At 42.5% G+C, this 27906-nt stretch overlaps 2 protein-coding genes across 4 annotated transcripts in view; one reads left to right on the forward strand and one right to left on the reverse strand.

The window, feature by feature from the left end:
- Nucleotides 1-7873, reverse strand: part of LOC118398209 (gamma-enolase) — a 22570-nt gene extending 14697 nt beyond the window's left edge. The window contains exon 1 of one of the 3 annotated variants that reach the window (XM_035793312.2): nt 7729-7873. In XM_035793312.2, the coding sequence (XP_035649205.1) occupies nt 7729-7829 (101 nt within the window). In that variant the 5' untranslated portion in view covers nt 7830-7873. Of the gene's footprint in view, nt 1-1312; nt 1454-6290; nt 6437-7728 lie in introns of those variants that run through there. The other 2 variants (XM_035793314.2, XM_035793315.2) reach the window with 2 other exon arrangements.
- Nucleotides 6398-27467, forward strand: LOC118398211 (cell division control protein 42 homolog). The gene is made up of 6 exons (XM_035793316.2): nt 6398-6536; nt 13496-13600; nt 24926-24998; nt 25414-25523; nt 25823-26020; nt 26348-27467. Exons 1-6 carry the CDS (start codon nt 6462-6464, stop codon nt 26435-26437), a joined length of 651 nt encoding a protein of 216 aa, XP_035649209.1. The 5' UTR covers nt 6398-6461; the 3' UTR covers nt 26438-27467.
- The last annotated feature ends 439 nt before the right edge of the window (nt 27468-27906 follow it).

Raw genomic sequence — 27906 nt, forward strand, 5'->3', positions numbered from 1 at the left:
ATTTTCCTTCTTAATAGTAATTAGCCCCTAATAGTCATTTATTTGGATCAACAAAATAACAAGGATCCCTCCAGAACTGCACAGCTACGTAATCTTCTGTTTTCACAAAAAGACTGAAATGTTGCAGCAGCTGAGCATTGCTGTCGATAAACGTATGAACGTCGCTGTGTGTGATAGACAAATATATCATACATTCCTTTCAGCCCCTATGTTTTCAGTCACTATGAATGTATTTAACCACATGTTGTTCAGGTAAATGCTTGTAATTTAATGGTGCCACAATATGCATAAATCCCTATCCACTTTCACCCCATCATCAATCAACCCCCTTATCGGGAATGCAGCCGTAAGTTATATAACCCCTCCCCCCCCCGGCAGCTTGCCTTATGAGGACACCCATGTCCACACCGAACCTACTGTAGATTGCAGCACTCAGCACAAATACCCAGAGAGAGCAAGATAGAGGGAGGGAGAAGGGAAGGGGTTGGGGCGATGGGGAGAAAAATAGATAAATAATTAAATCCCTCCTTTTGGCTGAAGAACAGAGGAGATTCAGAGATGGAGGAGAAGGTTGGTGTGGTAAAAAGGAGAGCAGGGTGAGAGCGAGAAAGAGAAGCAGAAGGCTTATTTTCGCAGGATTGGCACCGATTGGACACACACTGACACAGACGCATGGAGAGCAGTCTAACGCACGGCACACACACACACACACACACACACACACACACACACACACACACACACACACACTTTTGCAGACGCTGACACTATCCCTCTTCTTCCCTCTCACGCATGCACTGTACACACACGCATCCATACACATAGTGATACAGACATTCAAGGCTCTCTTCATCCCCTTCACTGTCTCTGAAAAACACACAAACACGCACACACACAGAGACGTGTAGAGCTCTCCCTTCCTCTACCTGCCTCAGACACACCTGCTAGTTCAAACACAAATCACATTTTCTCCACATACACAGAGAGGCACCGTCAAAAGAACCCAGACAATACAAAAATGCTCTTATAGAAACTGACACACGTGTATACACAGTAAACACGCTCACAGTGAAACAATAAAATACCTAGAACTCAGTGCCAGGGCTGACACATTAGTTAGCATACACAACGGTAACACCTCACATACAGAACTAGGCAAGCAGCAGCATCACCCCAACCCACTCCAACACAGAACATCTCTGCTACTGGGATGCAATCAATACCAGATGCAGGAATAAAACAGGGGATGACAGAAAGTCTGGAGAATGAAAATAGAGAGGAAGAGAAGAGAATGAGGATTTTCCATCGTTACCTGACGTCTGTATGTTCCGCCTAATAGGGCTAGCCAGAAAATACTGGAGAGAGAGGGAGCGAGAGAAACAGAGGGAGGGGGAGAAACGGAGAGAGAGAGAGAGAGAGGGAGAGCAAAGGAGGAAAACAGGGAGGGGGTAAAATGTGTGACAGAAGGGGGAGGGGATGACGGGATGACTCACAATAAGATGCTGAGAAAAGAGGAGAGAGGGAAGAGGGAGGAGGGGGAGGTCAAGGGGATTGACTAATTAGACGGAAAGGGGGACAGAGGAGAGGTGGATCGGAGAGAAAAAGACAGGGTACTGCATTTGGAACTGCAAATCAGCTGTAAAAATAGAGAGGGGAAGGAAGAAGTGGAAAGGGTCTGTCTACCCCCTTCTCTCTCATCTCTCTCTCTTATCTAGATTCAACTCTCATCTCTCATCTAGCTTCAATTCTCTCTCGCTCTCATCTCATCTCTTTTTTCCTCTCTCATCTCACTCATCTAGCGTCATCTCTCTCGTATCTTTTTCTTTCCTCTCTCTCATCTCTCTGCATCTTTCTTTCTTTCATGATCCTGCAAAGGCAGTGTAGTCGGTATATAAGGCACCATCTATATACACTATTACATAATCTATACTAAACACAGGCACAGCAATGATGCACCTACAGTGTATACCATTTCTTATACACTCAGTGGCCAGTTTATTGCGTACACCAACCCGTTCAAGAAAATGGATCGCTCCTACAGACATAAAAGCAGGCAGATGGGCATGGAGGCATTCAGTTACTGTTCGATTGAACTTTAGCATGGGCAAAACGAGTGACCTATGAGACTTTGAGCATGGTATGATCGCCGGTGCCAGGCGAGCCTCTTCCAGTATCTCAGAAACGGACGGGATTGTCACACACACACACAACAGTGTGTTTACAAAAACATCCAGTCAGAGGCAGCCCTGTGGGCGAAAACAGCTCGTTGTGGAGAGGTCAAATGACAATGGCAAGAATCATGCAAGCTAACAGGCAAATAACGGCGCATCTCGGATGCACATCTTGGAACGCACAACTCGTCGATCCTTGTCACGGATCGGGTATGACCACACCGGGTTCCCCTCCTATCAGCCTAAAACAATAAGAAGCCGCTCCAGTGGCGACGCGATCATCAATACTGGACAATTGAGGAGTGGAAAAACATTGCCTGGTCCAACAAATCCCACTTCCTGTTGCATCATGGGAGTCGGAATTTGGCGTAAACAGCATGACCCATCCTGCCTGGTGTCAACGGTACAGGCTGGTGGCAGTGGTGTAATGGTGTGGGTATGTTTTCCTGGCACGTTAGGCCCTTTGATACCAAGTGAGCAATGTTTCCATTCCCCAAAGAATTTAGTCTGTTCTGGAGGCAAAGGGGGTCCAACCCAGTACTAGATGGGTGTACCTACTAAACTGGGCACCGAGTGGATATGACTTACTGTGTCGGCACTAAGAACCGTGAACAGCATCGTTGCACTGTTAGAGCATCAAAGTGGATTTGGAAACATTGACTGTATGCCCCATTGAATAGCATACATCAAAATTACTACTATTATCTTGTTTGAAAAATATAATATATAAGCTGTAAGAGAACAATTACACAGAAATACTAAAACATTTCAAATGTGTTTTTGCTCATATGCAAAACCATCCACGAAATGTCATGCCCTTAAAAATGGCAAGTTGTTGATTACTGGAGGGGTTTAATGTTTTTGGTCCACTTGACGGTTATACAGATAGACAGGAGGTGAGGGTGAAATAGTGTGGAAGTAGTGTGTGTGTGTGTGTGTGTGTGTGTGTGTGTGTGTGCGTGTCTGTGCACATACACACACACACACGTGTGTGCGAATTCCTCTGTGTGTATGTGCATTCGTGTGTGTGCCAGTGAAAGTTTAATTTCTGAGCATGCATGTACGTGTGTGTGTGTGTTTCTGTGTGTGCATTCCTGTGGATGTATATGCATGCATGTGTGTGTCAGGGATAGTGTACATTCCATGTGTGTATGTGTTTAAAGGGGTATGCCTAGACAGATGAGAGTTAGAGATCTAAAATTCTATAACTAAATGGCCAAGTTTAATGGGATTATATCCTTGACACCCATCTCACACACACAGGAGAGAGAGAGAGAGAGAGAGAGAGAGAGAGAGAGAGAGAGAGAGAGAGAGAGAGAGAGAGAGAGAGAGGCAAAGAGCAGAGAGAGTGAGAGAGATGTACAGGGAAAGTGCTTCTATCCATCTGCTATTTTAATCTTGGTTGATTGACAGTTTGTCCGCCCTCTGGTCACACGTCTGGTTCTCCAACCTCTGTTTCAGTCCACGCAGCTGCTGCTGTCCCATCCTCCTTCCTCTCATTTCCTCTTGGAATGTTTGTGTGTGTCTGTGTGCGTCTATGTTATTTGTGAGGACAGAGGGAGCCAGAGGAGGTGCAGATGTCAGGGGAGGCACAGTGGTATATGAGAGGCCAGTGGACAGAGAGCCAGTGTGACAGCTAGGGGAGTCTGCATGGACTCCTCTCCTAGGGCAGTGTGCGTCCGTGTCAATGGATGGAGAGAGAAAGCAAAGGAAAGAGACAGATTCGCAAATAAACACAAATTGTATTCATAGCCATTATTTGAAATAATGCATTGGTATAACGCACTAGATTCTAATGAAGTTACAGTCTTTTCCCATCGAGAGGCGAAGATCAAGAGCTATGGGTCCTCCGAAACACGACCTTGCCAAGCCGCACTGCTTCTTGACACACTGCTTGCTTAACCCGGAAGCCAGCCGCACCAATGTGTCAGAGGAAACGCCGTACAACTGGCGACCGAAGTCAGCGTGCATGTGCCCGGCCCGCCACAAGGAGTTGCTAGAGCGCGATGGGACAAGGACATCCCGGACAGCCAAACCTCCCCTGATCCAGACGACGCTGGGCCAATTCTGCGCTGCCTCATGGGGCTCCCCATGACACATCCTGGGATCGAACCCGGGTCTGTAGTGCTGCCTCCTAGCACTGTGATGCAGTGCCTTAGACCGCTGCACCACTCTGAAGGCCAATAAAGAAAAAAAAGTATTTTTGGGCCTGAATGTTATGGTACGTACAGGACAGGTATCAGGCTTGTCTTGCAGATGGAGGTTCATGCCACAGCCCTGCTATCCTCTAGCTTGACGACTCACACTAAATTATTTCCGCTGCTTGCTACATCCTTTAGTCGGAGACTGCCATCATTGAAGTTGTTTGTGGTGAGGAGGGGCACAAGGGGTGTTGTACAAAACAAGGTAATCAGATATTGAATCATCTCTAACCACTCACAGTATCAAAGCCAATGACGAATTTTCAAACCTCCGCTTTACCCGGTTCCCACTTGATAGCACAGCTACAAAGTCTCAAAATGGGCTATATTCTGAAATATTCATAGGGGAAAAATGCTTTTTGGTCTTAATTTAAGGTTGGAGTTAGGAAAAAGGTTAGCAGTGTGGTTAAGGTTAGGGGTGAGGTAAGGTTTAAATCACATTTTAAAGCTGCAATATGTAACTCTTTGGATGGCCTGTCCAAATCAACATAGAAATGTGATTTTTAGATCTGTCATTCTCATTTAAAGCAAGTTCAAGAAGCGGGCAAGCTGTTCTTGTGCGCTATTTCTATGCTTCCAATTCTTAAGTTTTTGCATCTTTTACACCAGCTTCAAACAGCTAAAAATATATTTTTATGCAACCAGGAAATGGCAGAGTGATTTCTGCATATTGCACCTTTAAGAAGAAAAATTGTAGAAATAGGCTTTGTGGCTGTGGTAACTGGTGATGACCACTTCACCCAGGTGTGTTCTGGCTGTGGCCCAACCCATTGGTTTCTGGACCAATCAGACTGCCCCGAATGTGTTCATGTTCATTGAAGGCGCAGATTACCCATTAAATTGACTAGATGGCCGCTCTAACAATGAATTGAAATGTCTTCAAAACTGGAAGGCAGTCGGGAGGAGGCTAGATCAGGTGGGACCATTCTAGCCAATGAGAGGGCAGATAGGCACTCCGATATAAAGTGTTTTTTTTCTCTCAAAATCGCTCTCGGACAAGGTGACTTTTATCAATATATTAGTCTCTATTTACTCTTAGATTCGAAAATGCTAATTGGCATCAAAATGGGCATCATGAAAGACTACAGATCCCTGCACCTCATCTCTAGCTGATACCTTTGCTAACAGGTATTGTGTCAATTCAAAGTTGCACAAGAAAGTTCACAGAATTGTCAATTTAAAGAAATGTAGCCAACTTATTCATGACTAAATTTAACTAACATTAGATAGCTGTCTCATCCAGATCGTCAAGACATTTGTAGTTCTTTATGATAGCCACATTAGCAGCTAATTAGTATTTCATTTTGTATTTTTTTGGGGGGGGGATACATGTGAATATATTGATAAGTCACCTTGTCCTAACGAGATTTACACGGTTATCGAAATGTCACACCAGGGTAAGCCTACATGGAACACAGACCTTATTTTAAGTGTTTCTAAAAATCCCTATAGGAAAAATGAATGGTGGAAAAATGATTGGAACCATTTCTTTGTTTCACCGCTAGGTTATATGGGTATTATGACTCATACTGTCGTACTCTATAGTGGAGAGGGAAACGAACGTCTGAGTTTGGCTAGCGTTTGGCAGGAGCAAGGACTCTGGGTAGCCAGGCAAGCTATCCTCTCCTTCGTTCACTATGCTCACAAAGTAGCACGCTGGTAAAAATGTGTTACTTATTCCTGCTAGAATAGCATTCAGTACCCACTTCACCTAACTCAACTCTCCTGTGGCATGCCTCACCACCAGGCAGATCCAGGCTTGCTCTGAATTTAAACATGTACAGACTCACTGTGCACTGATCAGTAAAGCAATACTGCAGATTGAAATTATTTGTGAAAAACGTGGTGTTACCAATGTCAACCCCTCTCCACTGAAGATCACCTGCATGCTCTATTAAAAGCTATTCAAAGGTCTCACCACTTGCCAAGGACAATGTAGGTAGTCTTCATAGAGGATGTCTCTCTTTTACGCTCTAGATGTTGTTATATAACTAAGAGGGAGGGTAGATAAAAAGGTAGTATATACTAACTACATGCCATTGTTCAGCCACAGCTGGATGAACATCAAGAATACTGAGGGCTGGGTTGTATGACACGCCTCCTTTACAGTGAGCTCTCGCGAGCGAACCTCAGATCTAACAACGCCTGGTGGTGGACTGATAAGGTAGCTAATGTTAAGCTTTTGCAATCTTAAATCTGTGATTCATATGAAATAAATCGTTAAATGTATGTTATGTTGAAATAATACACATTTACGCTTTACATTAAGTTTTACATTTGGAAGAACTTAGTGTATGTATTTATTTTAAAACAGCTTGACAGCGAGCTAACCCGAGCAAGCTGCTTAGAACGTTAGCTAGCTTTCGTTTGTTGTTTTTAACTAGCTAAGTGCTAAGAATGTCATAGCAGATTGGGGAAATTGTATTCGTTTTTGTTTTGTTTGCTTAGTTATATAGAGAGAGAGAAAAAAAAATGACATGACACTGAAATGATTGTGCCGAAATGATTTTACAGGCCGTGTCTGGAATTTAGCTAGCAAGGTAACGTTAGCCTAACGAGATATAGCCAAGATATAAAACGCTATTTTTAGTAGGGTTGGCAAGCTCTAGTTGAAATTTGGTATGGTTAACTTTCCATGTTTTTTCTCTTCTTTATGTTAGCTTGCTACGGTCATTACCTCGCGCGTTGTATGCGGAAGTGACAGCCAGTAGTTGGCTAACTAGCAAGGTTGGAAAATGCTAACAATTTAATTAGCTAGCTAGTAAGTTCTAATTGTATCGATACAATTCATGCCGGTATGTTATAGTGAATGACAACTCTTAGGAACATTTTTTTTTGTGGTTGGCTAGCCTGTAATGCTACTGTGATAGCGCTATTCAGTGTGATAAAATGCCTTATACTTTTGGGGGGGTAACAGGTCTCACACAGCACCTCTGCAAGCCAGAATGTGTTCTGTTTTTATTGAACAACATTTCGAACTGGCATTGCTAATTACTTATCTTTGTCTTACTCCTATCCAAGCCCACAACCCACCCCCAAAAAATCATAAGACCCTCATTGACGAAAATGTGATGTAAACCAGACATACTCTATTATGACTAGGTGGTATTGTCTCTGCCCTAACAATGGGAGTCGTTGTCGAAACAAGGCTCCAAGCGGCCCGTCTTTCCGCGGTTATGGCTCCAGGACTGACACACCCACATGTTAAGAATACAATTTTAAAAACATGCTGGTAGCGTAGTTCTCTAACGTAAAATAGGTACACACATTTCCGGTGTGAACCATTAATAAAAATATATATATAAAAATTGCATTAAACGGTGATATATTATGAGGGTACAATACCCTGAACATACTTGCTTCGTCCGGCAACGAGCCATTGTTTAGACTGATGGCTTGCTGCGGAATCTTCCGTAGTCAGGCATCCTTGATTCACCAAAATAGTTGTCAGTGGCATCCAATATCTCTAGGAGCAATGCTTACAATGTGGCCTTGCCTATCAAATAAGCATTTAAAACAGATTTATATCCAGGGTCTCCCATTTCCGCCTGTATAAGTGGTAGTTTACGTGATCTAGAATGTACTACAATGGCAGCCCACAGGCGGAAAAACCTGGATTTAAACGTTTTAAACTCAATTGTTAGCGAAGGACACATTCAACCTGGTGAGTCGTAAGTATTGTTCCTCGAGATATTGGATATGCCAATGTTGACTGGAAATGTTATTTTGGTGAAACAGAATAGTTTAGATTTGGTTGATCAAGGACGCCAGGGTACGGAAGCTTCCGCAACTAGCCATCTATCTGTACACAATGGCTCGTTGGGGGGGGGGGGGCAAACAAACTACTCATCCCATACAGCATTACGGTCTGTATCGTCCAATCACAGAGCAGACAAAAGTGACGTCCCCCTGGAATCTTTCCTTGGAAATTTTGTTGTGGCGAGGTGTTGCGTTACCAATTTACGTTAGCTAGCTAAGCCACAGTCCTAAAATAAACCTTGACCTGTTAGCGAACTCATGATAGCATTGTCCCAATTGCAAAGTGAATTTGTTGGTCCTGTTATCGTTTGTGGGCAGTTCGAGCATCTGACCAAATTATGCAAGATTTTACCTATTTGTTAAACGAGATGAGTTGTGCATGTCCAGCATATGTTTCTGTGGTGGTAGAAACGCTGAGGCTCGTGGTTAGTGTCGTTTTGTTGCTGTTTGAAACCAGGAACCGAAGGTAAATGCTTTTTTTGTTGCTATCTCTGGAGAGAGAAAAAACGTCCTAAATTTCACAGTAATATTGCTAATATTTCATATCACCACTGGTTACGAGGATTGATAATCGACTTCCGGCACTTGGGAGGAGGCAAGATCAGCTGTGAACATTCTAGCCAATGAGAGGGAAGATACGCATGTAAACATCCAACACAACTCCGAAATTAGTTTTTTCTCAAAGTTGCGTGGGCGTCCACTTATGTCATTCGTAACAACGAAAACTACTTACGAAACTACTATTATACTGAACAAAAATATAAACAAAAATATAAACGCAACATGTAAAGTGTTGGTCCCATGTTTCGTGGAAAAGATTCCAGAAATGTTCCATATGCAAAAAAAGCTTATTTCTTTCAAATGTTGTGCACACATTTGTTTACATCCCTGGTGGTGAGCATTTTTCCAAAATAATCCATCCACCTGACAGGTGTGGCATTTTTCTAAGAGGATTGAACAGCATGATCATTAGTGCAATTTGTGCTGGGGACAAAAGGCTGCTCTGAAATATGCAGTTTTGTCACACAACACAATGCCACAGATGTCTCACGTTTTTAGGGAGTGTGTAATTGGCATGCTGACTGCAGGAATGTCCACCAGAGCTGTTGCCAGAAAATGTAATGTTACTTTCTCTACCATAAGCCGACTCCAATGTCATTTTAGATAATAATAATAATATATGCCATTTCGCAGACGCTTTTATCCAAAGCGACTTACAGTCATGTGTGCATACATTCTACGTATGGGTGGTTTGGCAGTACGTACAACTGGCCTCAGAACCACAGACTATGTGTAACCATGCCAGCCCAGTGCCCCCTCATCTGGCTTCTTCACTTGCTGGTTCATCTGAGACCAACCACCCAGACAGCTGATGAAACTGTGGGTTTGCATAACCCGAAGAATTTTGTACAAACTGTCAGAAACCGTCTCAGGGAAGACCATCTGAGTGCTCATCTTCCTCACCAGGGTTTTGACCTGACTGCAGTTCAGCGTAGCAAATGCTCACCTTCGATGGCCACTTGCATGTTGGAGAAGTGTGCTCTTCACAGATAAATCCCGGTTTCACTGTAACCAGACAGGCAGATTGCGTTGTGTGGGTGAGCAGTTTCCTGATGTCAACGTTGTGAACAGAGTGCCCCATGGTGGCGGTGGGGTTATGGTATGGGCAGGCATAAGCTACGGAAAACAAACACAATTGCATTGTATCGATGGCGATTTGAATGCGGAAAGCAACCTCGACAAGATCCTGAGGCCCATTCATCTATCACCATCACCTCATATTTCAGCATGATAATGCACTGCCCCATGTCACAAGGTTCTGTATGCAATTCCTGGAAGCTGAACATTTCCCAGTTCTTTCATGGCCTGCATACTCACCAGACATGTCACCCACCGAGCATATTAGGGATGCTCTGGATGGACGTGTACAACAGCTTGTTCCAGTTCCATCAACTTGGCACAGCCATTGAAGACTAGTGGGACAACATTCCACAATCAACTCTATGCAACGGAGATGTCGTGCTGTGTGAGGCAAATGCAGGTCACACTAGATACAGACTGGTTTTCTGATCATTGCCCCTACTTTTTTTTTTCTCGTAAGTTGTCTGTGCTCAACAGATGCATATTTGTATTTCCAGTCATGTGAAATCCATAGATTAGGGCCTAATAAATTAGTTTTTTATAAGTTAAGTAGTGAACATGCTCATTTACAGCAACGACCTGGGAAATAGTTACAGGGGAGAGGAGGGGGGGATGAATGAGCTAATTGTAAACGGGGGATAATTAGGTGGCCATGATGGTATGAGGACCAGATTGGTAATTTGGCCACGACACCAGGGTTAACACCCCTACAGTTGCAAGAAGTGCCATGGGACTACAGGGAGTCAGCACACCTGTTTTAAAGTCCCCGATCACTTTCCTGGGGCGTTGGGATATTTTTTTAGACCAGAGAAAATAGTGCCTCCTACTGGCCCCACCCCCCCCAAACCCCTTTCAGCAGCATCTGGTCTCCCATCCAGGACCAACTCTGCTTAACTTCAGAGGCAAGCCAGCAGTAGGGTGCAGGGTGGTATGCTCTTGGGTGGTATTTAAATTGACTGGTTTCCTTATATGAACTTTAACTCAGTAAAATCTTTGAAATTATTGCATATTGTGTTCATATTTTTGTTTAGTGTAGATCAAATAAATCGCACTTAGCAAATTAGCAATACATGTTTTGTTGACCAAATCTGACACTCTCATAAAGCAGGTTTCCATCCAAGTAAAGTACATGTTGAATAAAAAATTCTTAATGGAAACAGCAAAATTGTCGGTACACTTTTCAAATGTCGATAAAATACACTAGACAAGGTGGGATCTTTTTTGTGTTTTTTAAAATTAGTAATGCGAGAAATGGCATTGGAAGTTATTTTATGTGCAAATAATGATATAAAAACCATCATATTGAATTAAACTTGGAGTCACAATGATAAGTTGTGTGGTCCTCCCACTACGACTCGGGAAAGCATGCCTTTTATTAGGCAACAGGTGAAATAAGTTATTTACATTAATATCTTTGTCATTGAGCAGACGCTCGTATCCAGAGCGACTTATGATGAACTTCACAGGGTGGCGAATGTGCACGGGGATGAACTTGATGCTCCCCTCCAATAAATATTGAGGGTCTTATTCTGGTGACATGATGATCGATGCTTGGCTAGCGTTTGACAAATTTAAAAGACTCTCGCTCTTTTCCATAATAACCTTATCGTGTAGGTAGCCTACCCTTACTGTAGCTGCAAGTTGTTGGCTAACACGCACGTGCCAAGACCAGAGTGGGCACATTCACTATATATTGCAACATTTTGTTGTGACAAAACGATCAGCAGAGTTTAAAATACTTTTTTTTTTTATTCGGTACATGGGAATTTAACCTCAAGTCATTTTTATGTGCACTACGTCATCACGCACAGTCTTTTATCCGTAACAAGTCAACTTGATGGAGAAACATCTCTGGTGGGAGAATGCTCATATTTTTTTTATTTATTTACAGTACTTGGATATTCACATAAATCTGTTGTCAATATGATGGAAACCTAGCTACAGACCTCCAAACAAAAAGTCTCCACTTTGTCTGCTTATCGCTGTATCTCATGTGGACAGATTTTGACGGGAGTGGAGCCTCTCACTTAGCCTCTGTCATTGCTATTGTTTTTTTTTAAACCAAATGAGCAGGTATGTGTATTGCTGAGCAACATACTGTTCACAGGGCCTTGTGCTGTAAACAGTGTATTACACAGCCACCCGTGTTTGGACTGTCTGACCGCCTATTGTGTGCACTTGAGCTATTAAGATGTGTGGCATTCTTATCACTTGTTATTCACATACACACTGTCGGAGCTGTAGCCAAGGAGTCATACAATGGTGGTGTCTGCTCTCACTCTCGTGCCTACCCTCATGATGTTTAAAAAAAAATAATAATTCTCTCCCTCTTAATATCTTTCATCTCTAGTAGAGGTCGACCGATTATGATTTTTCAACACCTATACCGATTATTGGCGGACCATAAGAGCCGATGCCGATTAATTGGCCGATTTTTAAATAAATACATGTGTTTTTTTTTTGTTGTTGTAATACTGACAATTACAACAATACTGAATGAACACTTATTTTAACTTAATATAATACATCAATAAAATCAATTTAGCCTCAAGTAAATAATGAAACATGTTCAATTTGGTTTAAATAATGCAAAAACAAAGTGTTGGAGATGAAAGTAAAAGTGCAATATGTTCCATGTAAAGTGTGTGCCATGTAAGAAAGCTAACGTTTCAGTTCCTTGCTCAGAACATGAGAACATATGAAAGCTGGTGGTTCCTTTTAACATGAGTCTTCAATATTCCAGGTAAGAAGTTTTAGGTTGTAGTTATTATAGGACTATTTCCCTCTATACCATTTGTATTTCATTAACCTTTGACTATTGGATGTTCTTATAGGCACTTTAGTATTGCCAGTGTAACAGTATAGCTTCCGTCCCTCTCCTCGCTCCTCCCTGGGCTATAACCAGCAACACAACAAAAATTAGCGCTAACTAGCTAGCCATTTCACTTCGGTTACACAAGCCTCATCTCGGGAGTTGATAAGCTTGAAGTCATAAACAGCGCAATGCTTGATGCACAACGAAGAGCTGCTGGCAAAACGCATGAAAGTGCTGTTTGAATGAATGTTTACGCGCCTGCTTCTGCCTACCACCGCTCAGTCAGATACTTGTATGCTCAGTCAGATTATATGCAACGCAGGACACGCTAGATAATATCTAGTAATATCATCAACCATGTGTAGTAACTGGTGATTCTGATTGTTTTTTTTTATAAGCTAAGTTTTATGCTAGCTAGCAACTTACCTTGGCTTACTGCATTCGCGTAACTCCTTGTGGAGTGCAACGAGAGAGAGGCAGGTCGTTATTGCGTTGACTTGTTTAGGTTGCAAGATTGGATCCCCCGAGCTGACAAGGTGAAAATCTGTCGTTCTGCCCCTGAACAAGGCAGTTAACCCACTGTTCCTAGGCCGTCATTGAAAATAAGAAGTTGTTCTTAACTGACTTTCCTAGTTAAATAAAGATTAAATAAAGGTGTTATTAAAAAAAACGGCAAATCGGCGCCCAAAAATACAGATTTCCGATTGTTATGAAAATTTGAAATCGGCCCTAATTAACCGGCCATTCCGATTAATCGGTCGACCTCTAATCTCTAGTGTGATAAACCGATGATGATCGACAAAGAGGTGTCTGTCTATAAGTTATGACGACAGCTGCCAAAAGAGTGCAGATTCACTTGCGTCAGCATATTCAACCGTGTGTCTGTCTGTCTCCCTCCTTCCCTCCAGATGCAGACCATAAAGTGTGTGGTGGTGGGTGACGGTGCGGTGGGAAAGACTTGCCTGTTGATCTCCTACACCACCAACAAGTTCCCTTCTGAATACGTCCCCACGGTGAGTGGCACTGGAGTGTTGTCGAGAAAGGTCTCAAGCGGGACTTGGCGGAGTGTCTGGGTCTGTCAAGTGTCTAGGCTAGGGGATATGCAACAGGAGCCGCCGCACTTTGCGCCCTTCGTTCCAGACCATTTCTACCACATCTCTTATTCAACTCATCCATTTGAAACAACCATTGGATGAATTAGGTGTGTTTAGTGCTGGGCATGAGCAAAAGCCTCCACACACCATCTGTAATTCTTTGTGGCTGGAGTTACCAATGATTGTGTAGAATCTCAAATATAGAATGGGTTTTGAGAGAAGGTATTTGTTTTCGAACTGAAAAGAGGAACCCCTTGAAGAGCCAAACTCGAATGGAAGTGGTTATGGACCAAAAAGCATGAGTCAGGCTACACACAGTTTCATACTATTTGACAAATAGGGATGAGAACAGACAACTCAGTCCAACTGAAATAAATCAATACAGTTGGTAGACCAGGGATGGGCAACTTTGACGTAAAGCAGCCACAACTGTCAGTAAGAGTGTCCATGAATGAGTCTTTGAATGAAGAGATTGAGAACTTGTTGCAGCTCGTTCCAGTCGCTAGCTGCAGCGAACTGAAAAGAGTAGTGACCCAGGAATGTGTGTGCTTTGGGGACCTTTAACAGAATGTGACTGGCCAAACGGGTGCTGTATCTGGAGGATGAGGGCTGCAGTAGATATCAGATAGGGGGGAGTGAGGCCTAAGTGAATTTATAAATAAGCATCAACCAGTGGGTCTTGTGACAGATATACAGAGATGACCAGTTTACAGAGGAGTATAGAGTGAAATGATGTGTCCTATAAGGAGCATTGAGGGCAAATCTGATGACCAAATTGTAAAGTACATCTAGCCACTCGAGAACACCCTTACCTGCCAATCTATTTATAGCGTCTCCGTAATCTAGCATGGGTAGGAGGGTCATATGAATCAGGGTTAGTTTGGCAGCTGGGGTGAAAGAGGAGCGATTACGATAGAGGAAACCAAGTCTAGATTTAACCTTAGCCTGCAGCTTTGATATGTGCTGAGATATGGACAGTGTACCATCTAGCCATACTCCCAAGTACTTGTATGAGGTGACTACCTCAAGCTCGAACCCCTCAGAGGTAGTAATCACACCTGGGGGGAGAGGGGCATTCTTCTTACCAAACCACATGACCTTTGTTTTGGAGGTGTTCAGAATAAGGTTAAGGGCAGAGAATGCTTGTTGGACACTAAGAAAGCTTTGTTGTAGAGCGTTTAACACAAGATCTGGGCAAGGGCCAATCCAGGGGAGTATAAGACATCTGCATATACTCCCCCAATCCAGGGGAGTATTAATCATCTGCATATAAGTGGATGAGAAATGGATGGTAACATGTTTAGGTAGTTTAGCGGCCGGCTAACTTAGCAATCTAAAAATGTTTAGCTGACATTGGCTAATTAACTGACATAACAGGAGAACAACTGCTGATGCACAACCACGTTTAGAAATTGCACCTTGTGTAATCTACCAAGTTTGAGACCCTGACTGAGTTCCTCCTGAGGGGGGGTGCACATCCCTGAGGTAGCATTGGGACTCAGCACAGCAATGGGGTGCTGCAGATGGTGTGTGATGAGTAGCTGTTTCTATCAGTCCCGTCTCTGGCAGTAATCAGCACTGTGCTGTACCAGAGACTGACAGGGAGAGTGTGTCGACTCAGCCCTCTCTGTCCTCTGCCCAGTCAGGCTCAACTGGGTGTGTTCATGTTGTTGGCCCATAAAAACAGACCCAACTTTCTCCATGACGTTTCTCTGTCTGTCTGTGCAGTTCAACAGTGCACTCTTCTCATAAGAATCACGTGGCAATTTGATTCTAAGCAGATTACTCTCAAAATCCTCAGAAACAATGCTACTGGTTGATTTGGTAGGTATTGAAATAGTCTTACACGTCATACATGTACAGAAGTAGGCTGAGAACCTACAACAGCCTAATGTATTCTCATATTAGATGTATGTAGTGCATTCTTATAACATTTCATTTATTGGTGAATACAGTCCTTGTACTACTGCATTTGGGAGTTGAAACATCTGAATATTGGTGTAGTCTGTATAGTCACAATTGTAGAGGCAGGTTTTTTATTTTTTTTACCCACCATTCTCTGTGGCATTAGGCCTAGCTCTGTCCAAACACATTATTGTCATGACGGTCAGAGATGTGTTTTTTTTTTACTTTGCTTGGTTGCTCTTCAATGTGTTCGGTCTGCCGTGCCTCGCCTTTCCGCTACGTGCCCCAACGCCTCACTCTTTTTATGTCTGAACTTGAACTGCCCTAAGAAGCCCTGCCTCCCATGGTTTCTCAACCCAATAGAGGCAGACTGTTCTCCCTCTGGATCAGATAACCGATTAGCTGACCACGGGTGTGTACAAGACTGAAGTGCATGGTTGCATCTTAATAGTTGAAAGTGTCTACCTCGCCTCCTCGCGTTCATATTTCTGCACTGATGTGTGAACACGTATGAGAGATGAAAGAAATAGGCCTATGATAGGCAGACTACCTCCTGGGAAATTGCTATCACCTCTCCAGTTTTTTCATATTCAGACGGTGATCAGTAGTGTTGGAAATGATTGAATGGTGACAATAAGCTTTGAAATCTGCATATTTTGCTTTATGATTTGAATATTATCACAAACAAAATACTAGGGTTGTGAATTGATGTTTAGCTTCAACTGTAAACTAGCAAGGACAGTTAGCCTACAAAGCTGGAAGCTATCGGTAGCCTCTTGCATTGTAAAGTGTTCTAGCCTGAAATGGACATTGTTTTGCGAACAGTAATTAACAGTTGCAACATTTCTACATGCTGTGTTGCATTATTCAAGTGTGTTAACTTCTGTACAGCATGTTAGCGCTTCTGTACAGAGCTAAAAGGGAAAATCGACTGTGTTAATAGACGGGCTTGATCGTCTCTCAATCAGTAGACGACGTGAGACACATTTTGATATTGATAGAAGGACCGAAAGTAACACCTTCTAGTACCAAACTTTTTTTCATGTTCTAGTATTGAAAAAGTACCATGCAACACTAGTATTCAATAATATTCAGTGCAGTTAAAGGAAAGATGACAAGGAGAGGAAGACATTTTATACCATTGAGATGCACCCCAACTCTAGCAAGCATGACTTGTGGGTGCATCTCAATAGTCTGAAATGGCTTCCTCTCCTTGTCGTCCAGGTGTGATCCATTAAATTGACTCAAACTAAAGTGTAAGAATGGACTAGGATGAGGCCTGAGATGAAACAGGTAGTGGACAGCCAGGGAAGAAGGTAAATTGGTGGTTTAGTGACTGCACAAGCCTGGAATGTTGTCTGGAATCTCCCACCCAAATTGAAGGAATGTCCCTCATGTTCCACATTACAAAGACAAACATGTCCACTGAAGTAATAGAAGTTAACACTGTTACTCATTTCCAGGTGACAGCGATAAGACTCATTTTTAAATAGAATACCGAGTGTTTAACACTAATCAACATTTTCCAAAGCAACGTTAAAAACTGGATACACCATTTTTAGTCACTTGTTCGTACCCCACCTAAGTAATATTTTTATTTATTTTATTTAACCTCTAGCGTCGAGCAATCCCGTATCCGGGAGCGTAATTATAGCCTCAAGCTCATTACCATAACGCAACGTTAACTATTCATGAAAATCGCAAATGAAATATATTCACTCACAAGCTTAGCCTTTTGTTAACAACAGTCATCTCAGATGTTCAACCATAGCTACACAAGCATTTGTAAGAGTATTGATAGCTAGCATAGCATTAAGCCTAGCATTCAGCAGGCAACATTTTCACAAAAACAAGAAAAGCATTCAAATAAAATAATTTACCTTTGAAGAACTTCGGATGTTTTCAATGAGGAGACTCTCAGTTAGATAGCAAATGTTCAGTTTTTCCAAAAATATTATTTGTGTAGGAGAAATCGCTCCGTTTTGTTCATCACGTTTGGCTAAGAAAAAAATCTGAAAATGCAGTCTCTACAACGCCGAACTTTTTACCAAATTAACTCCATAATATCGACAGAAACATGGCAAACGTTGTTTAGAATCAATCCTCAAGGTGTTTTTCACATATCTATTCGATGATAAATCATTCATACACGCAGCTGGAGATTGCAATAATTGCAACGGAGGACACCAAGCGGCCACCTGGTAGATGTAGTCTCTTAAGGTCAATCTTCCAATGATTTGCCTACAAATACGTCACAATGCTGTCGACACCTTGGGGAAACGACAGAAAGTCTAAGCTCATTCGTGACCCATACACAGCCATGTAAGGAGACATTGGAACACAGCGCATTCAAAATCTGGGGCACTTCCTGTATGAAATGTAATCTTGGTTTCGCCTGTAGTTTCGCATTAGTTCTGCGCATTAGTTCTGTGGCACTCACAGACAATATCTTTGCAGTTTTGGAAACGTCAGAGTGTTTTCTTTCCAAAGCTGTCAATTATATGCATAGTCGAGCATCTTTTCGTGACGAAATATCTTGTTTAAAATGGGAACGTTTTTTTATCCATAAATTAAAAGAGCGCCCCTATATCCAAGAAGCTAAGGCAAGTCAGTTAAACCTGTCTAGGACTGGGGTTCCGCTAGCGCCAAACAGAAATCTCATAAATCAAATTTCTCAAACATACAAGTATTGAACACCATTTTAAAGATACAATTCTCGTTAATCCAGCCACAGTGTCTGATTTTTAAAAAATGCTTTACATTGAAAGCTCCACAAATTATTGTGTCTGGTCACCACCAACTCACAGAAAAACCCAGCCATTTTTCCAGCCAAAGAGAGGAGTCACAAAAAGCACAAATAGAGATCAAATGAATCACTAACCTTTGATCTTCATCAGATGACATAGGACTTCATGTTACACAATAGATATCCGCCATGTTGTGTAGTTATTATTACATTATTCATAAATAGCATTATAAATATTCACTTACCTTTGATCTTCATCAGAATGCACTCCCAGGAATCGCAGTTCCACAATAAATGCTTGTTTTGTTCGATAATGTCCATCATTTATGCCCAATAGCTTCTTTTGTTAGGGCGTTTTGGTAAACAAATCCAAAAGTGCGATCTGGTCCAGTTGAACGAAAAGTTCAAAAAGTTATATTACAGGTCGAAGAAACGTGTCAAACTAAGTATAGAATCAATCTTTAGGATGTTTTTATCATAAATGTTCAATAATGTTCCAACCAGAGAATTCCATTGTCTGTAGAAAAGCAATGGAACAAGAGCTACCTCTCATGTGAAATAGTCTGAATAGTCCCATCCGGCCCCCCTTCACATGAGAAGCCTGAAACAAAGTTCTAAAGACGGTTGACATCTAGTGGAAGCCTTAGGAAGTGCAAAATAACCCATATCCCACTGTGTATTCGATAGGGGTGAGTTCAAAAATTACAAACCTCCAATTTCCCACTTCCTGTTTGGATTTTCTCTCAGGTTTTTGCCTGCCATATGAGTTCTGTTATACTCAGACATCATTCAAACATTTTTAGAAACTTCAGAGTGTTTTCTATCCAATAGCAATAATAATATGCGTATATTAGCATCTGGGACAGGGTAGGAGGCAGTTCACTCTGGGCACGCTATTCATCCAAAAGTGAAAATGCTGCCCCCTATCCTAAAGAAGTTAATAACAAATGTTTATTTACAATGACTGCCTACACCGGCCAAGCCCGGACGACGACGGTCCAATTGTGCGCCACCCAATTACAGCCGGTTGTGATACAGCCTGGGTGTCTGTAGGGACGGGTGTCTGTAGGGATGACTCTAGCACTGAGATGCAGTGCCTTAGACCGCCGCGCCACTCGGGAGCCCCAATGGTAGTAATGGTAGGAGAAACACTGGTTGGGCTAAAGAGAGTGTGTTTGGAGCACAGGATTAGAATTGTCCTTAAGTTTGCTGACCTAAAGATAAGCTTGGAAATTATACTGCCCATGAACCTGCCCTATGGGAGTCAACCAGCATTGTGCGACGGAGACGAAACATGAGAAATGGCGATGCCATTCAGCAGCATTTGGGACAAGGCATAGTGGTTTCTTCAGCACATATAAATGAGCTGAGTCAGATTGTTTCTCATTCTTACTGAACAGTCGGTTGTTTCATTGCCTCTAGTGGGAGGCACCTTAAAGAGAAACAAGAACACTGTGAAACATTCGGTCTCCGACCTAAACGATACCCTACGTACACAACACAAGAACTTGTGTCGAGTTATGAATGGCGGGGCGCCACACGTCTATGTAGTGTCCCTATGCAATACGTAGCTAATTGTAGGTCTTCCACATGTTTTAAATCTAGGCTTACTTAGTTGACAACATGGATCCCTTTGACCAACTACCACTTTGTGTCATAGACCGTTCTGTGGAGGGAACCAAAAAATTAGGGATTTCCATGTGTTCAGTATGATGGAATATCGGCCTAGTATTCCTGTATCCACACGTGTACCAGGTATGATGTAGGCCAACTGTAAACTCGCTCTGTGGAAAGACTCCAAAAGAGTCCAGTTCATTTCAATTGTTCTAAAACAATGATTTGGCCAACAGTAATAGCCTATGCATTATTTTGATTCCTGCTATGAAAGTATCTTCTTTTCCCTGTTTCACTGTCGGGTGCTGACTCTTATTCCCTCTCCCCACTGTGCTCACGGAGGAGAGAGCGTTGCATTCTGAGAAGCACAAGCATATGAAAGTTGCTTTAAAAAAGGCTATTGCGGGTAAAAGAGTTTTCAAAGCAACTACTGTTGTTCTAGTTCCATAGAGGAGAGTCACAGATATCTGAGAGTATATCATGTATTTCTCACCCCTTAATATTGGGTTCATGGCACCACTTTACAACCGGAGTAGACTATAGTTCGTTTTGATTTGGAATGTATAGGCTAGCCTAGCGCTGTAAAGTTTTTGTAGGACATTAGCCTACATTTACTGATAGCCATGTAGGCTAATTGATTAATCTATCTAGCAACAAAATCATATTTAGCGTTGGCAATCTAGCGAAGAGTGTCCACTTCCTCAGGTGGTGAATAATATAGGCCAATGTGCACAAAGATGCCGGCAAATTCTCTGAATAGCCCACAATAAATCTGATAATTCTGGATCCAATTTTGCCAGGTTGCACATCAAAATATCAGTGATGCATTTCCTGGATATGTTGGATAAAACAGCTTGAATCATAGGCTACCCTCTCAGTTGTCTTACTTGGCACCGGAAAACAATTGTTTAGAGCCCTGCTTGCTAATGTAAAGTACATGTCCCTTCAATTTTTTAAAGGTATATATGTGTGTGCGTGTGTGTATGTATTTGTTGTTATCGAGCAAAATAGTTCCCGATATCAATTTTTGGCCATATTGCGCAGCTCTACTGTATAGTACTAGACTTTCTGTTGCAGAGATCATCAACTAGATTCATCCGCTGGCCATTTCTTACATTTGTATTTATTTATGCATTTCTTTTCTTGCGCGGATGATCAGGGGGCCGGCGGTACATAATTACTGCAAATTGAACGCAAGAATCCCAAAACGTAATAATTTCAAACTTTGCTTACACTATATTATATATACACAAATGTATCTCTCTATAATGCGTGGGAATACTTTGGAACAGATATCCCAAATTAGACTTGGAGCAGATTTTCTGGTTTCTTATTCTTATGTCCAACAATAAAAAGACAAAAGAAAATTGGGGGGACAAATGAAATCATGGCCCGTGGCCGCCAGTTCGGGAACCCTGTTCTACTGTATAGTACAAGACTTTACAGAGGTTTGGAACGAGGCAACCAGTCACTCACTCATCTGATATCTAATAGGGAATGAGCACACTTAACACTGACAACAGTATAGGAATATCAAAATATTGAGTAGCTTTTGACTTTTAAGCACTGCCTCCATGTTCATCAGACAGCTCCATGGTTGCCATGGAAGGTAGCCTAGGCAGAGTTCTGTAAATATTGATTGAGTTTGTAAATTCATGCTGGCCATCTACTCCCGATCTCAGCACACACTTGTCTGAGGGTTGTTAGAAAATTCACTCTGGCTATCTACTCAAATTTCAGAGCACTCTCATCGGGGTGTGCCAGAGCACTCTCATCGGGGTGTGCCAGAGTGCAGAATAACTGAGGAATTTCCGAACGTGCAACAGCTATTGAATATGACCGGTGTCAGTAAACATCTGCAAAAAAAACATAAATCAATTCTTGCCAGCAGCATAGTTAGTCACCAATGCTCCAGATCAAGTATTCCCAAACTGGGGTATGCGTACCCCCAGAGGTATGCGCAATGCTGTCAGGGGTACACCAAATAAAAATGTGATTCACATTTAAAAAATGTTTTATAATTTTTGTATAAAAAAATTAACACATTTTCAAACGGTACATTTATATTTTCCAACGGGGCTATACATTTGAGTGATGTTTATTTCTCGCCTGAGTAGCCTCATTTCACTGCCAAAAATAAAATGAAACCATCTAGTGTTCAGCGAAATAGCAACACAATGTCAAATACAGGTAGCCTAGTCAAATAATTAACATCCAAACACATTGACCGTTACACTCTCGCGGGAAACCTTCACTCTTGCGCAGACACTTAGAAATGAACCATGACAATTTTGAAAAATAAGCCGCAGGAGTTTTTTGAGCGAGAAGTAAGACATGTATAAAAGTGTAACAGTATAGCTTCCGTCCCTCTCCTTGCCCCTACCTTTGCTTGAACCAGGGACCCTCTGCACACATCGACAACAGCCACCCTCGAAGCATCGTTACCCATCGCTCCACAAAAGCCGCGGCCCTTGCAGAGCAAGGGGAACAACTACTTCAAGTTCTCAGAGCGAGTGACGTCACCGGTTGAAATGCTATTAGCGCGCTCCCCGCTAACTAGCTAGCCATTTCACATCGGTTACAAAAGCAACCGATACCATTAATAAGAAGGGGCTAGAAGCGTCTTATATGGTGAGCTACCGAGTGGCTAGGACAGGCAAGCCCCATACTATTGTGGAGGACTTAATTCTTCCTGCTGCTGCGGATATGGCTGGGGGAAAGGCCAAATAAACTATACAGACAATGACTTCATCAAATAACACTGTTTCACGGCACATCGGTGACAGCGCAGGAGATGTTTTGAAACAATTACTGCTTCGCATACAAGCCAGTGAATTATATGCGTTACAGCTGGATGAGTCAACAGACGTGGCGGGCCTGGCACAGCTCCTGGTATATGTCCGTTATGCTTATGGGGGGTCAATTAAGGAAGACATCCTCTTCTGCAAACCAGTTGAAACCAGGATATCATGAGAGGATATTTTTAAAGTACTGGACAGCTTTGTGGCATCAAATGGACTTTGGTGGTCAAGATGTGTTGGTATCTGTACTGATGGTGCAAAAGCCATGACAGGAAGACATAGTGGAGTGGTAACACGCGTGTAAGCACTTGCTCCCAATGCCACTTGGGTATACTGCAGTATCCACCGAGAGGTTCTTGCTGCCAAGGGACTGCCTGACAGCTTAAAATACATTTTGAACTTGGTTAAAGCAAGGCCCCTGAATCATTTTCTTGTCTGACCACTTGCAAGATGATGAGAGCTGGTGATGCGCCTGAATGATCTGATTCTACGCAGGTACTATATTCCCAAAACGGAGCTCTTTTCTGTCTGGATTAACACAAACAACTGGATTTTTTTCGTTATCCCTACGGGCAATTCATGCCCTGCCTCCAGTCCACTTACTGATATCTGAACAAGAGAGCCTCATCAAAATTGCAACAAGTGATTCTGTGACATGTTTATTTAATCAGAAGCCACTGCCAGATTTCTGGATAGGACTGCGCTCAAAGTTTCTTGCCTTATTTTTGCCTTCTTGCCTTATTTAAGACTGAGACTATCTGCAATACAACCCAACATTGCAGAGTTAAGTGCATCCTTTCAAGCACACCCTTCTCATTAACCTGTGGTGGGTTATTCACAATTAATGATGAACAAATAAATAAGGTTTTATATGTAAGATGGCTAAATAAAGAGCAAAATTATTGATTATTGTTATTAGTGCCCTGGTCCTATAAGAGCTCTTTGTCACAACCCGGCTCGTGGGAAGTGACAAACTCACACTCATTCTTGTTTAATAAATGTATCATATTGTGTGTGTGTGTGTGTGTGTGTGTGTGTGTGGATGGATGGCAAAAAACAACATTTGAGAGTGCGCTGACCCTGGTGCTAGAAGGGGTACGCAGCTGGAGGTTCAATGTTTGAAGGGGTACGGGACTATAAGAAGTTTGGGAACCACTGTTCTAGATAACATGTAAACAGCCTAACCAGCTCTGCTAGGGCGAGTAAAATTGCCAGAGTGAGGTGTTCTCTCATTTGTGTCTGGAAGTAGCTAGCAAGCTAGCCACCTTTAGCCAGTTAGCTTGGGTGCTTGACTGCCGTTGGACCCTCTGGCCGAGGACCACAGTGTGCGCTCTGAACGCTCCGAGAGTGGAAACGCTTATGATTTGCGAATGGACAATTTGACGCCCAAAGTGCACTGTGGCACTCCAGAGTGAATTTACAAACACACCCATTGTATATGTTTTGTTATTAAAAAAATATCCATGTTTTGTTACATTAAAAATATATATATTTTGGGGGTTTTGATTGCTCTGGGTTTTTTTCACCGACATCTGGTTGTCATGACTCACAAAGTTGCAGGTCTGAGATTAAAAGTCTACTTGTTTGGCTTGACAGCTTGTTATCTGGCTATTTGGATTTAAATCTGCTGCGAATGACAACTGTATGTGATGGCAGTGAAGGCTAAGGGTCTGTTTCCTAACCACTCTCGACATGTGGTTGTTTTTTGAGAGCTTTTTCGGCAGCCATGGCATCATGCAGGTGGGTGCCACATTTTCATCAATGGAGGACCAATACCTGCTGGGGAGCAGCTTCTGTGGCGGAACTGAACGCCAGAAACGGATGTGGTGTCCTGATGAAGAGCTCCTGGCCTGTTCGTCAGACTGCATTTGTTTCTCCCTGGCTGTATCATCAATGCCCCCACCACTCAAGCTATACTGCCTTTCCAGCCCACTGCCTCAACTCCCTTCCCATCACCTGGAACCTTCTACTAGGGACTATTCAATCTCCGTCAGACTTTTCAATCACTTTTTTTGGGGGGGGGGCTACATTGGACATTTCTATTTTTTTGTTGTTGGGTTGAATTTAAAAAATGTAAAAAATTAAGTAACTGTCAAATAAAATCAATCAAAACTCAACATTTTACATTGAAATCCCTAATGATTTATTATATTTCTCTCCTATCTGCCTCTTTCTCAGGTGTTTGATAACTATGCGGTGACCGTGATGATCGGAGGGGAGCCCTACACTCTGGGGCTGTTCGATACAGCAGGTAAAACAAAATGGCCCCTCCCCACTACATGAGCTCTTCTTAACTACAGTGTCTTGAGCATCGACTTGCAATACCTTCTTCTCACTCACCATGGTCTGCCTGTATTACTTTCACATGGTGCTTACATTGGGATTATGGATTGTGTTTCTCTCCAGCCATCTAAACGTTTGAACATTGCATGGGTAACTCACCTTGTGCACTGGCCTATGTAGTGATAGGATTTACCATGGTGTCTAAACGTGTTTTTGTGTTTGAGTTAGTCTGCTAGTGTGTTAGTCCACTGAGCTCAATTATTCGCAAGATAATGTAGAGCCCATTGTGTAGTTGTCTTATTGAGGCTTGTTCTTGCATATGAAAGGTAGCCTTGATGAACACTCCTCAAATGTTTGCTGTCTCTCTCTGTCGCCCTCCCCAGGTCAGGAGGACTATGACAGACTGCGACCACTCAGCTACCCCCAGACAGACGTCTTCCTTGTGTGTTTCTCTGTCGTATCGCCCTCCTCCTTTGAGAACGTCCGCGAGAAGGTGTGTGTGTGTGTGGAATATAACTTTAGTGTCCATTGGCTAGAACGTATGAGTCATCTGCCTTTCACAACACCCCCAGACACACACACACACACACACACACATGTGGGACTAGTGTTTTCTAGCCCATGTCTTTACACCTGTGATTCTAGTGTTCTTTCTCTCCCCTCCCTCTTTCTCTCTCCATTACTCACACCTGCATAACATTATTTACAACATGAAACCCTCCCATACTCTATGGACATAATATAATACAGGATCAGAACCTAATATGCCCCCCCCCCCTTCCTCTCCCACAGTGGGTCCCAGAGATCTCCCACCATTGTCCGCGTACACCCTTCCTGCTGGTGGGAACCCAGATGGACCTGAGGGACGACAGCAACACAGTGGAGAAGCTGGCAAAGAACAAGCAGCGGCCCCTGGCCCCCGAGAGCGGAGACAAGCTGGCCCGGGACCTCCGGGCCGTCAAATATGTGGAGTGCTCCGCCCTCACCCAGGTGCGTGTCTGTGTGTGTGAGAGACACAATCTCTATCTCCTAAGTCTGGCCCTCATTCAGGGAAACAGGAAATGGTGGGTGTAAGTGGCTTGTGTGGTTTCTGAAAAGTAACTTCCTCTAACTTCCTCTCACTCTGTTCTCCTTCGTGTTGTTGGATGTCATACTTACTCACTTCAAACTACTACCGGATGATGGCTACTGTTGACAGCATTTCATAGTGCCAACTTGTGCAACTGTGGCCATTGTGAAACTAGGCTAGTGGGTCAATAAGTAAATTGACTAACTTATTCCTCTCTTTTTCTCTTTTTTTTTTTCTCTCTCTCTCAGCGAGGTCTGAAGAACGTGTTTGATGAGGCCATCCTGGCGGCACTGGAGCCGCCAGAGACCAAGCCCAAGAAACGCTGTGCACTCTTATAAAACATTTTTAAATGGGGCCAAAGAGCCAGGGGAAAGACCGAATTTAAAAGGCGGACACGGGAACAGACAGGGAGGGGTGTAACGCTGGGAGGGGTGTAGAGGGAGGGAGCAAGAGAGGACAAGTGAGACATTCGTTTAACAGTGCCTTCAGCGATAGAGGTGGGGAGGGGCGATGTTGGGTAACAAAGACAGAAATAAATCACAATGTGTAATAGAATGTAACAAGCTGATCAATTCTCTTCCTAACCAGTATAGTCCTTCTTAAAAGGAGACCGACTGAGCAATATAGGGAAAGAGACAAGGTTTTGAAACCTCTATTGCCTTCTAGTTACAGGACAAATGAAATGGGTTTGACAAAAAGAGGTAGAGACAGTGTGGAGTTTATTTTGTGTTTGATGATACTAAAAACTGACTGGAAAATTTTGCTTAAGACGCGCAACCTTGACGTTCACACACACCTGCTTTACTCCCTTCAACCCAAAACGGCTTCTCTCTTTCAAACTGCCCGCCATAGTTTAGAAAATGCTGCGTCTTCAAACATGAACTATTCTGCTTGACTCGCTATCTGCCCGTCACCGCTCCAATGGGAACTACAAGCGCTTCTTACTTCCTCTTGGTTTTCACTGCTCCCTAAAGGCAATAACATGAACTGAATTCCCGCTCGCTTTTTTTGTTGCCATTTATTGTTTTAGAGATGATGGTGTATTATTGATGATAATAAGAGTATTATATATTTTTTGGCTCTTTATTTCTGGGGTACCCCTAGTGGTTAGTGGTTTGGACTCTTGTTGTTGTTTTTTTTATATATATTTTTATGATTAATTTGATGGTTGTGTGCCAATGTGTTGAGTGTCACTGGTTTCATTTGACATAACAATCATAATATGCCTCTAATGACTACGTAGCTGGATGTGATGTCAGTAGTAATAACAGAAAAAAGCAATAATGGTTATGAGTAACAATAATAGCTCTTTTGAAGCATCCTCATCTGGTTGTTTGAAATAAATAAAAAAATACTTGAACTTGAAAACTCTAGTCAATTTCCCAATTTATTTTATTTTACCTTTATTTAACTAGGCAGAGTGAAGGAAAAGCATACTATACTATTTTATGTGTATTATATTTGTGTGTGTATGTATGTGTATGTATATATATATATATATATATATTGGCATTCTCTCAACCAGCTTCACCTGGAATGATTTTCCAACAGTCTTTGAAGGAGTTCCCACAAATACTGGCTGCTTTTCCTTCACTCTGCGGTACAACTCATCCCAAACCATCTCAATTGATGGTTTGGGCTTGAGGTCAGGTGATTGTAGAGGCCAAGTCATCTGATGCAACACTCATTGCTCTCCTTCTTGGTCAAATAGTCCTTCCACAGCCTAGAGGTGTGTTGGGTCATTGTTCTGTTGAAAAATCAATTTTATTTATATAGCCCTTCTTGCATCAGCTGATTTCTCAAAGTT

Source organism: Oncorhynchus keta, chromosome 19 (assembly GCF_023373465.1).
Source record: "Oncorhynchus keta strain PuntledgeMale-10-30-2019 chromosome 19, Oket_V2, whole genome shotgun sequence".
Taxonomy (NCBI): domain Eukaryota; kingdom Metazoa; phylum Chordata; class Actinopteri; order Salmoniformes; family Salmonidae; genus Oncorhynchus; species Oncorhynchus keta.

What these genes read in the sequence shown, in the direction of transcription:
- LOC118398211 (XM_035793316.2), top strand. Translation starts at nt 6,462, where the DNA reads ATGACACGCCTCCTTTACAGTGAGCTCTCGCGAGCGAACCTCAGATCT. An exon ending in CCTGGTGGTGGACTGATAAG is followed by an intron (nt 6,537 to 13,495) that starts GTAGCTAATGTT and finishes CCTTCCCTCCAG; the next exon opens with ATGCAGACCATAAAGTGTGT. An exon ending in GGGGCTGTTCGATACAGCAG is followed by an intron (nt 24,999 to 25,413) that starts GTAAAACAAAAT and finishes CGCCCTCCCCAG; the next exon opens with GTCAGGAGGACTATGACAGA.